The sequence below is a fragment of the Centruroides vittatus genome, unplaced genomic scaffold, assembly GCF_030686945.1.
Source record: "Centruroides vittatus isolate TY-2023 unplaced genomic scaffold, ASM3068694v2 contig_943, whole genome shotgun sequence".
NCBI lineage: Eukaryota > Metazoa > Arthropoda > Arachnida > Scorpiones > Buthidae > Centruroides > Centruroides vittatus.
In genome coordinates this window covers 1,067,674-1,080,963 of record NW_027122626.1, presented here as the reverse complement: position 1 = coordinate 1,080,963, position 13,290 = coordinate 1,067,674, and the positions used below count along the sequence as shown (strand labels likewise).

At 29.1% G+C, this 13,290-nt stretch overlaps 1 protein-coding gene across 1 annotated transcript in view; it reads left to right on the top strand.

Moving 5' to 3' along the window:
- LOC136985030 (rab GTPase-binding effector protein 1-like) overlaps window positions 1–13,290 on the top strand; it is a 67,793-nt gene that overhangs the window by 17,174 nt on the left and 37,329 nt on the right. Inside the window, exons 3-5 of the mRNA XM_067282220.1 lie at window positions 6,718–6,921; window positions 9,601–9,727; window positions 9,809–9,926. Of these exons, the coding sequence (XP_067138321.1) occupies window positions 6,718–6,921; window positions 9,601–9,727; window positions 9,809–9,926 (449 nt within the window). The remainder of the gene's footprint in view (window positions 1–6,717; window positions 6,922–9,600; window positions 9,728–9,808; window positions 9,927–13,290) is intronic.

Below are 13,290 nucleotides of genomic sequence, written 5' to 3'. Positions count from 1 at the left end.
GCAAGTTTATTCACTTATACTTTAATTTATGTTTTATATTAAATAAATTTTAAATTTTACCAAAAACATATAAATAAAATAGTTTTATCAAAAATTGTAAAATGATGTTTTTATTCAGTTGTGGTATAATTAATTTCATTGCATAATGTTATTACTCTGTTATTGTTATCAGTATAGAGTGTACTCAAAGTGATTACAATGTGTGGCACCCATTGTAATTAAATATAAATCAGAGCCTAATTCACACATTTCAATACAAACTATCATATTTGGCTATTTATCCAATCATTAAACATGTTTTACTTTATTCTTGAAATAGAAACCTGCTTCATGAAAAATTAACCATTATTAAGTCTGCAATTGTTAATACTGCTACTCTATTCTTATTTTTAATAAACTTCTTTCCAAAGTGAAATAATCTATAAATTTACCTATAATATTTGTACATCAAACTATGGAATTTAATGTATATAATTCGTCTCTGTAATCCAAAAGATTTTTGGTAGACGGTCTCACAGCAAAACTTTAAGTTAGGAACTCTCTTTTATTCCTTAAAAAATGACATATGCATTTCGGGTTGGTATATTCATCCAACCCCTCCTCAGTGCTAATTTTTAAAAAGACAAAAAAAGGAGAAGGGGGTATAATACCCAATACATGACACAAATACATTACAAGATGTCATACTTACTAACTTTTAAAGTAAAAGTTGTGTATGAGTTACCACTACATCCACACACCAAACAATTTGCTTTCCAATTAAGGTGCACTTGAAGTGTTTGCAAAACATCACTTCTAAAAACCATTGTACATTATGACTATTATTGTAAACAACCAGTATACACAATAACTAATACAATACATACCTCTAAAAGATAAATAGCATGCGAACAATCAAATCAACTAGTGATACATTAGAATACACTTTTAAATCAATCACAACAACATCACCATTCCATCACTATATAGCACCCTCTATCACTTTATACCATCTAGAATCTATTTGCATTCCATCAGAAATATTTATTAAATTATTTTGGTTTTTCTTAATTTCTAAATGTTCTTTAAATTTACATTTATATATATCCCTTTCATGATGTAGAATTTTAATATTATCGCGATTAATTTTACATTTATTAATTTCCGTGTGTTCATACCAAGGTGAATTTTTATACCTCAACCTGATAGCCGCTTCATGTTCCTTTATTCGTATATTTAATCTCCTACCAGTTTCACCTATATAACTACATGGATTCATACAGTTACACTCTATTTTATATACAATACCTGTCTTATTTAACTGATCTATATTATTAAGGTTACTTCTATTAATATATCTAGAAACATTATCTGTGATCTTATTAGTCAAAGACGGGGCTAAACATATATTGTCTTCCTTAAGGATTTTACTAATATTTTCAAATATATCTTTTATGTATGGGAATTTTTTATACTGTTTTTCAGATTTATATTTTGTATTAAATCTATTTTTCAAAAAATCAGCTCTCCACTTATTAATTTTAAATTTTGGGTAATCATTCAAAATGAATTTATTATCTAATTCTTCTAATTTAAGGTTAATATGTTCTTCTGTTCTACGTGTATAAATCTTTTTTAATTCCATCATGTATGTATTCTTATTTATATAATCAGGAATGTAAGAATTGTAATTCATGGTTTTTTTAACATCACAAGATTTTTTATATGTTATAAATTCAAATTTTTTAATATTATTTATAATAGTGATATCAAGGTAATTAATTTTTTTGGATTCTTCAAGTTCAATGTCAAATTGTATTTTTTTATTTATACCATTTATAAAGGGATGTATAATGTTTTCATTAGTTAAACTACTGTTATATATTATTAAATAATCATCTACATATCTCACAATTAATTTTATGCTGTTAATGTCATTTATTTTCTTATCTATATTAATCATAGCTATTTCTGCTAATTTTGGCCCCATTTTTGACCCCATACTTATACCTTCAATCTGTCTATAAAACTTATCATTCACCTTAAAGTAATTATTTGTATATGCAAAATGTATCAAATCAATTAAATTTTTTTCTACATTCAATTCTATTAAACTATCTCTTATTAACTCCCAATTTATATTGGGATACATATTTTTTATATCAAGGCTCATTAATTTATCTGTATTTTCTTTTTTTAACTTTTTTATTCTATTAATAACCATATCAGCATTATTCACACTATAAATAGAATTCTCAATATGTTTTAGCTGTTGTTTAATATACTGCTCCAAATTATATAGAACCGAAAATTTAAAATCTACAATTGGCCTAAACTTTTCTCATCTTGCTTATGCGTTTTCAATTTAATATTTAACTGTGGGGTTCTATCATTTCTAGAATCTAGTATATAATTTTTATATTTATTACTAATATTATTATTCTGAATACCTTTTTTAACCAGTTTAATTAATTTCTTTTTAATTTCTTCATATGGGTCCTCATTTAATTGGATATAATTATTACTTTTAATTTGTTCACTAGTTTTTTCAATTAATTTATTTTTATTCATTATAACTAATTGTTTCGTTTTATCTGCTTTTATAATTGTAAGGTTATTACTATTAAGAAAATTCATAAGTAATGACATATTAATTTTACATTTATTAATCTTATATTTATCTCTTTGATCTACACGTTTTAAATCTTGAATAACTAATGTTATTAAATTATTTTCATCTTCTTTTTTGACAGTAAGATTTTTTATACTCTTGTCTATATTCGCAATTATATCTAATGTAAGTTCAGCTTTAGGTAAGTTATACTCAAAACCCAACGCTAGGAATTTTTTAACAGGATTAGGTATTAAGATATCCGTGTTATTTACAATAAGATTATTAATCCAATCACCTTTTTCTTTAGGTGTAGGGTAGGAAAACATCTTATGTAGTTTCATTTCTTTTTTATACTTATATTCTCTAGCTATATTTTTATAAGGATTTTCACTATATTTAAGTCTACATAATAATTTTCTTATTTGGTATTTGAGATTATTACATTTCTTATACTTAAATCTAATTACCGATTTTATTATTTTCCTTTCAATCTTCCATACTGCATGTTTAGGTATAACACTTCTTATGGATCTTCTTAACTTCATAGTGGTTGGTGTACTTTCTTCACGTAAGAAAGTTTTTTTGTCTTTTTAAAAATTAGCACTGAGGAGGGGTTGGATGAATATACCAACCCGAAATGCATATGTCATTTTTTAAGGAATAAAAGAGAGTTCCTAACTTAAAGTTTTGCTGTGAGACCATCTACCAAAAATCTTTTGGATTACAGAGATGAATTATATACATAGTAACATACAGCAGTTCAGATAGAGAGTATGGAATTTAAATAAGAATAAACAACTTTCTTGTTTTAGTATCAAGTAATATATGCTTGACTATGTTTCATAAAATCATCTATCAGGACAATAACAAACTTGTCTTCATTGTTCATATAGCAGATTTAGTTACAGATAGAAATGTGTTCAATTTAGAAGAATTAGCCTGAACATATAAGATACTATGCATGCAGTTTGACTTCTAACTTACTGTTGTACATTGATAATACTGTAGATGCTCTTAAACATTGTTACATGAGAACACAAGAAAGACGTTCTACTAGAACGGGTGGCAAACCTATGGCATGCTTGCCTAAGTCACACGTAAGGAGAAATCATCTGGCACATAACATATTATATGATTTTGATTTATTATCTGTCTTTTTCATTCAATCATCATTTCAGTTTACCACCTGATTATCCTTTTTTCAATCAGCTATTTTACATTTATTCTAATTGAAGCATATTTATTTAATTTATTTAAATATTGTTATTCAAAGTCTAAAACTTTGGCATGCATAAACTTCTTTAAAGCTAAGTATTCTTACTATATGGCATGCAGGCTCAAAAAGGTTTGCCATTCCTGCACTAGATGATCACTACTTGATCAGCCAACTTAGTGGAATGTGTAATTAAATGATGGTTTTGAAACCTCTTGAGATCCTTTATGCATTTTTTTCAATAGCATTAATGTTAATATTCTATTTTGTCTAAGTCAGTAACTATTTTAACTTGTGAACCAGTCAACCAAGTAATCATGTTATTTTATCTTTATTTCATGTCTGTTAATTATTAAAAAATTTTATTTTTTTAAGTTTGGTTATGTAATAAATTAAACGTATTAGACAAGCATTATTGTTATGTTCCTATTAATATTTAATACAGTCAAACCTGTTTTTATGCGCTCTTTTTATGTGCAATTTTTATTTGTGCGATTTTTTTAATGCGAATTTTTTATTTGTGCGGTATAGTTGGCGACTAGTCTCGTGCGATTCGTCATGTCTCACGTTGACTTATTATAGCTAAATAAACTTATTATAGCATAAATGCACTTATTATAGTAACATTATTGCATGAATATGCGAAAAATGAAATAATTTACTTTTTAAGTCAACAAAACACCACCTGGACAAAAATATGTAAAACAGACGATAGACCAGACGATGCAGTCAAGTGCTGACATCTGTTGTCAATAAATTCTATTTCGTACGGTTTTGAGTTATTTTCTATGTGAGACTTCTTTTATGCGGTCCCTATTGACCGCATAAAAAAAATATTTTTTTAATTGTGTTGCGAAAACTATTTTTTATAGCCACTCGTGAAGTTTTGTGCAATTTTTTTTTTTTTTTTTAATGCGGTCCCTATCCCCCACATAAAAACAGGTTTCACTGTATATTGAATCGCCAGCCTGGACATGCCCCAATTGTTTCTAGAGAGACATCCGAGTCCCTGGACCTCTAATGGACATTTTCAAGTTTTCTGCCTTTTGCTAATGACGATTGTCTTAAGCTTGTGATAAGTCACCATGTTTAACTTTAGATTTTTGACCTTTATCGGTTTGAATCAGTTTGATGCTGATTCATTTGTCAGAGTTGACAGGATCTCAGTCAAGCAGTTGTGTCACTAGTAATGATTGTAAGACTTAGTCAAACTTATTTCTCTTTTTTGTATGGTCATGATGATTTGATTCTCACTTGTTTGAATAGTCATCATTAATTTGATTTGGTCGTTAGTCTAGAGCAGTGATTCTCAACCACTGTGCCACGGCACTTTAGTGTGCCGCGAGATTTTTGAAATGTGCCGCCACTATGAATACTCATACATAAGCGACGTCACACAAGTAGTTCAATAGATTCTACCTTCCTAGGGCACTTTTGGAAATTGTAACCGGTGTTACCAGTAACTGTCGGTAGTAACCAGGCAGTTACCAGTTAGACAATGTGACCTAAATAACCAATTACATTTAAAAATCACTTTCATGACATCCTGGAGTACTTATTGAAGTAACTGTGTATGCTGCCAAATTTTTAAATTATTAAAAGTGTACTGTGACAAAAAAAAAAGGTTGCAAATCACTGGTCTAGAGAATAACAATGCCAAGAAAAAATACTTGAGAAAGGCTATGTTTGCTACCAACACTGGTTCCAGAAGTTGGTCTCCAGTCAATTGCTGATGCATTGGCCGCAATAAGACAGGAGATACGCAAAAGACATGTTGATTTAAGAACTGAAATATTGGCTGAAGTTGTCTGTCTATGACTTGGGATAAATTGAGCACTGCTGTGATTCGGGCAACTGGAAATCAGGATTGATCAACATTGATGACGAAAATCATTTTTACTGCTTTGTTGGCTCAATTCTTGAGCGTTACAGTGGCAGTACTGCTCACATAAGAGCTGACACTTGGATGGATCTCTTCCAGAGAGTTTCCAGCAACCTAACTGACAGGCGGAGTCAAAGCCCTAATCTCTTACCTTTTGGGGGATGCACTGACTTGGTATTTTGAAGAGGTGTCTAGGACACCAGACATTTGTTGGCAACAGATCCACCACCCTTCATCGCTCACTACAGCAAAGCTATTGTATCTCGAGCAGTGGCAGCTGAACAATAGAGGATGACTGGCTTAAACACAGTTCAGAACTATGCACAAGACGTGTTACCTCAGAGCTGCAAATATCTCGATGAGTCAGCATTACCATTTCTCACAGCCAGTACACCTCCATCTTTCAAAACGATTGGGGCACCATCAAGCTGGCAATTTAATAAATATATAAATATATTCTAATTGTGAAAAACTACAAATTAATTTAATTTGAAATATTGTTCTATTCCATTTTAAATCTCAAAAAATTCAGTAATTTTTTATTCAAATATTTGAAGTTAACTTACAATTAGTAAAAGTAGTAATATTTTTAAGTGTAAGAATTAACCTCTTGAAGAATTTTATGTTGCTTTGTACTCATCAGTATACAGTATATTCAGTTCAATAGAGTATGCAAGCTATACCTTTGGCATTCTGAAAATATCAATAAGAATTTATTTTTTTAGGAAGATAAATGTTATTTCATTAAAGAAGTATGTTTAAGTATAAGATGTTTTTTGAGTTTTTTCAACTTATCTTCATATACGATTTACAAACTTAAACAAACCTGAAAAGCATTTGAAACTTCAAATAAGAATAGTTGCATTTAAAATAGCATAGTTTATTTTATATATTTAAAATTATATAGTGTATTGAATTTAATTAACAATATTAATCTAGTATTTTAATTGTGATAGCAAAAATTTAAATATTATATCATAAAGCAAGTATTTATTAAAGAATGTATTAAATTCCGTTTTTATATTTTAGAGGAACTCAACAGAGAAAAACAAGCTTTAAAAGAAGCTTTACAAACAAAAGAAAAATTAGAATCTGAATTATGTAAACTTCAGACAGAATTAAATGAATCTAAATCTCTAGTTGCAATTGCAGAATGTCAGAAAGAAAATGAAATAGAAGCAGAAAAACAAAAATGCCAAGAAGAAATTGCATCACTTCAACATATAATGAAAGGTATTATAAATATTACTTGTCTGTAAAATATTGTAAATATTCCTAGGATGGAAAACAGTAGGAGAAACAAGCAGAAATGAGACACTTTTTACAAAAAAAAAAATATTTTTTTCATCTCTATTTTTAACAAAAAATAATTTTTCTTGTTATATATTACCATTAACTTAATTCTGTAAAAAAAATGAGAAAGGAGAACAAAAGTTAAAATAATATAAATAAAATGTTTTTCACAATATGACAAACTTTTCCATTCCTCCCATTCAAAGTGTATGTACTAAGTTTGAAGACAATTTATAAAAAAATTTTTTGGTAGAAATAATTTAATTTAGTGTCAGTTTTTGAAAATATACTTGTCCATGATCTATACAATTTTTTGCAAGGTCTAGTAATTTATGAATCTCTCATAAAAGGATCTTTTTGCAATGCTGTTTAGTTCCTTCTTATAGCCTCTTGGATTTCTGAAATTGAAATGGTCTCTATTTTGAAGCAAAGTTTAATTTGGAGAACAGGAACAAGTCATCTGGAGTTACGTCTGGCTAGCTCCAGCTGATCACTTTGTATACCCTGAATTAAGATTTTCTTAGAAAGGAATAGTTGATTCTTACTTATTTCCTACTTCTCTTCTGAAAAAATCACACCAAATCTCAGCTATATGGTAAATTCTGTAAAATTTCCATTGCATTCATTGAAAGGTTTTATAGATGTTTTAACAACATGCAACAAGATAATGTCTATTTTGAGCTTTTCTGAGCATTTTGTCTGGATTGCTTGATGGAAATTGGGATAGTCTGTCTAGCATTCTATATTGATTTTACCCTGAATTCTTGAATTCCAATAGCAGTGGACCCTGAATGTCAGTTTGTAAACATGATAAAATAATTCCCCATTGTTGCCTGTGTTTTGAAGTTTTTTGAATGACTTTCAAACTTTTTGAATTAGTTAAGTTCAGATGATTCCTCTGTGTGCTAATAGTTTTTTCTTTTCAGATCTTTCAAGGAAACCTTAAAAGAATATAGACTTTGTGTGTTTTTTCTTCAGAGAACAGCAAAAAAAAAGTTTCTTTGCAGACAGCATCAGAAACTGCTGAAATGATTGCCTGAATGCACACAGCTTTTTTTTTTATAACATTAAGCATTTCTGTTTCCATCTACAGGTATTAAAAGATTGTAACATAGTTTTTGGATTGAACTAGAATAAAAAGTTCTAAAGAAAGAGCTTGAATAGGTTTCATTTTGATCATATCATATATAATGGAATAACTGTTTTATATATATATATATACAGGGTGGGCCAACGAAAACGAAACGGCAGAGTGTTCGTGTTCGTACAAGCAAATTGCTCGGACAGGTCGATTTTATTCTCGAGGGGACATCTTTTGCAATAAAGTTTTTGCGATTCTGAATACAACAGACAACAAAAAATTTTAAAAACTCATTTATTTTGTATTAACTAAACAAACATTTATTTTGAAAAAAAATGTTTGTTTAGTTAATATTCAGATTCGCAAAAACTTTATTGCATAAGATGTCCCCTCGAGAATAAAATCGACCTGTCCGAGCGATTTGCTTGGACGAACACGAACACTCTGCCGTTTCGTTTTCGTTGGCCCACCCTGTATATATAAAACAATTATTATCTTTTATTTAATATATTATCAATTTTTATCTTTTGTGTGTTAAAGCTCTGAGAATTATTTCAATTGGAAGCAGAATTAAAGGGTGTTCAAAAAGTTACTGAGCAGTGTAAAAGGTTTAAATAATCTTTTCCACTGCATAGTAACTTTTTAGATACCCTGTATTACTTCATTCTGTATTTACTTAAGATAGAAAAAACAAAGCTTTTATAGAGTGTTACTTGCTGAACTGCAAATGTTAATACTGAATAAATTATCTTTTTACATTTTCACAAATCTTTTGAGTAGTTATTTAGAATTTTCTTATGCTGTTTTCTCTGCCAAATGAGTGATTTATTTATTAAAGAATAGCTATTATGTGAATCAACTTTGAAATTAGATCTATTTAATTTAAATTCAATAAATAAATTAAAGATTGCTGTACATGTAAGAATTGTACTGAAAAAATTGCATTTAAAATTTAAAAACAATTCTTCTTAAATTAGGTCTGTTTAAAATTATTCAAAATTAACACCTAGTAATTATAATTCATATACCTTATAGTGGTAAGTTGAATTGTGAGAAATATATGCATTAATAAAGTAAAGTTGAAATGAAATTAAATAGTTTTTAAATTTTTGATTGTCCAAAAACTTCTGAATTATTCTTACACAATAAAATGTAAAAGAAAGGTCTAAAATTACTTGTTATAAAATTCAATTTTATCGAATTATGAGAGAAAACAATATAACTCATTGATACTCTTGCTAAAAATCTGTGTGTAAGAAAAATATTTTTCAAATTTTTAATTTAGTGTTTTTTTTTTTTTTAAATTCATTTGATTAAATATAATTAAGTTTATGGAAATGAAAAATATATCTTTTGATATATAATAATTTATATATTTTGGTTCTCTAGTTTATTTAATTGTGTTTATCTTACAAATTATAATAGTATTATATTAATCCTGATTTTTATTTTGATTAGGATTAGTTGAGGATTTAAACTTACTGTTCAGAAATATATCATTTGAATTCTTAACATTATTTTTGTTTTTATTTTTATAGAAGCTATGGCAGATGCAACTAGAAATTCATCTAGTAAATTAGAAAAAGAACTCATTAAACTTAAAAAATTTAATGATAAATTGGAAGCAGAATTAAATGAGATTAAGAGTCAACAAGCAAAAGAGAGGTGTAAATCTCTTTTAATTTGTAATTTTTAAGTATGATTTAATGATATAAATTACTTAATGTTTCAAATATTAATTTTCAGGGAAGGTGTTTTAGCTGTTGTAACAAAATCTCTCAAACAACGAGTAGGAGGATTAAGTAGCCCAATTCCATTCACTTCTTCAGAAACAACAGAAAATTTAGAAGAGAGCATGAGGAAGGTGAATTAACAATTTTCATATTTTATATACATAACAAATATTTTTCATATTTATATAGAAATTATTGTTATTGTTTTATGTAATGCATTTTGTTTATTTCTTTTTATTGCATTAATGGCCATATTCAAAACCAAAGATTAGGAGTTAGAGTTACAAATTAACCAATTACCATTCACTTTACTTTCAGTAGAATGAATATGTTTTATTTGATCATATCATATGTAGTGAAATAAGTGTTTTATATAAATATATATAAAGCAATTATCTTTTATACTTGTGTTAAAGTTCTAAGAATTATTCCAATATGAAGCAGTACTAAAGGTTATCTGAAAAGTTAGTATGCCGTGGAAAAGATTACTAAAATCTTTTCTACTGCACAGTAACTTTTTGGACTCCTTGTATTACTCTATTCTGTATTTACTTAAGATAAAAATGCAAAACTTTTATGGGATGTTACTTGCTAAACTGCAAATGTTAATACTTGAATGAATTATCTTTTTAAATGCTTGTTGATTAACTTCTAACTCTTGATTCCTACTTGTGTATATGAGTGTGAGAGAATCATGTACATTAAAAACTGCTTAGGCGACCACCTGCATTTGACGGGCACCTGTCAAAACAGGCAAAAATTTCTGGCACAGAATTGTTTATACATAGAGTCTTCGTATAAGTTACCCGTATTAAACAACCACCTGTGTAATGCACCCGCGGGCATCGATTTTTGATCGGAAACAACACACAACAACTGTAATAAGCGACCACTTCTGCAAATATATCTGGTCTAAACTATTGTTCAAACCCATCTGAACAACATTTCCCCCTCCTAATATAATGAATTAGTCTAAGCTCTTGTTCGAACTCACCTTGGGCACTTCTCCCACCCTTGAAATTAGGTGCAGGTGTTAATGAATTAGTCTAGTAACAAAGGAAATTCATTTCAGTTTGTTTGAAATTGTCAGCAAAATGAAAGAAATGCAAAGTGCTGTCATTAGAAGATCATGTTAAAGTTATCAGAGAAAGTGAAAATGGTTTATCACAATGGCTATTAGTGGCAAAGTTTAACTGTGGGACAAGTGCAATTTATTTTACTGTAGACCTACAGTATTTTCCTTATGGGTATAAAATATCTGATCTCATCATTTGATAAAATTCTCAATTTCTCTTTATTTGTATTTAACAAATTTATCATGGAACATCGAGTTACCATGACAAGGAACTACTTAACTCTAACGACAACAATTACCGTATTTTACGGACTATAAGACGCACTTTTTTCTTCGAAAAATTGCCTCCAAAATTCAGGTGCGTCTTATAGTCTGTAAAATACGGCATTTAATAATGAAAGATTTCATATGTAATGAGAAAGGAGACACACAGAGAGTAAAAGCATATGAACTATACCAAGTAACAACTTACAATGAATGATCACAATTGCTATCCCATACACAGTCACAAATTTTTTTTTTCAATTTATTATACATAGTTGTTTTTAAAAACATAGTTTGATTTATGTCAATAATAATGCTACATCTTTAAATATGACTTATAGCATGTACAGTACATAATTTAAATTTTATTATTTTATAATGTAAATATGAGAATTTGTGTGCATATTTTTCCATGTTGGCATTTTTTGGTGTATGCATTTTTCTTGTGCACATATATGACAGTAGGGTTTTTCTTTGCTCAATTTTCATGTGTACTTTTTTTCTGGTTAAGAAATGTTATAAGAGGTAAACTTTTATAATCATCATAAAATTAATTTTTTTGATTATCATTTATCTTATTAATATAAATACTATTGTTATAAAGCCACACCAACTGTTGTATAATAAGTGTGGCTTTATAGTAATGAATTGGATTTCAGATGTTTATGTTTATACTATTGTTAATTATAGCTTTTAATTATATTGATAATTTAATATATACTTACTTTTAGTATTTATGATTTATTATATATAAATTTTTGATAATTATTTATTAAATTATAAATAATATTATAAATAATAATTAAATTTTATAGAATATAGATTATTGTTGATTTGATGTATTATTTTTAAGTGCATTATTATACTATTGAAGTTTGTTTTCATTACTATAAATATTATAAAAAGATATGGGCAACTTCAACTTAAAGGCTGCAACTTCATTTTAAATTTTCATATTAAATTAATAAACTTTTATTTTTAAAAGAAGATTATTGTCTATTAATATGATTAAAATTACAAATTTTTAGCTATGATGATGATACATTATTATTGACATTACAAAAAGATTTTATAAAAAAATTTTAGTATTTTTATAACAGTATATAAAATACTTAAATATAAGGGGCGATCAAAAAGTTTCCGTTTAAGGACGTGGCTGCAGCATATATGGAAATTAGTGCATCGCCAATATGGGGTATATAAGCACTGACAGCGAGGCATGGTATTATTGTGTGGAAAACACTGAAACGTGAACAAATGGCAACGTTAATATCACATGCGTCCAAACAGGAACAACGTGCTGTTATTCTTTTTTTGGCTGCCGAAGGAACACACCGGTAGACATTCATTGGAGAATGGAGAATGTGTATGGAGAAGCATGCCTGTTGAAAACCACTGTTGTGGAATGGTGCGCAAAGTTCAGAGCTGGTTACGATTTGACCCAAGATGCAGGTCGATCTGGGAGCCAACCACATCCAATACAGACAACAACAAGCGGGCAGCTGATGATGCAATTAGGATGGATCGTTGCATATCCATATGTGCGCTTTCAAAAGATCTCAACATAAGCTTCTGTAGCGTGTAACACATAATCCAACAGGAATTAGGCTACTGTAAGGTCTGCAGCCAGTGGATACCCCGGGCATTAAATTCTGAACAACAATCAAACTGGATGGCTGTTTTCCTGAAGCACTTGATGCGTTTCAATGTTGAAGGCAACATGTTCCTTGAGCACATTGTTGCTGATGACGAAAGCTGGTGCCACCACTGGGAACCTGAAAGGAAAGCGGTGACCATGCAGTGGTGTCATCCTTCGTCTCCTCATTCCAAGAAGTTCAAGAGCTAGTCATCTGCTGGAAAAGTGATGCTTGCCCTGTTCTTCGATCACCAGGGCACATTGCTTATTGATTTCAAGGAACCAAGTGTCTCCATCACTGGGGCATGGTACTGTGAAACGCTGGAGAGATTATGACTTGCAATTAAGGCAAAACATCCAGGAAAACTGCAAAATGGGGTGATTCTGCTTCATGACAACGCACGTCCCCATATTGCATATGTCGTAATGCAGAAATTATGTTCACTAAAGTGGGAGACACTCGAGCACCCGCCTTACAATCCTGATCTCTCTCCATGTGATTTTCACGCCTTCAGTCCGT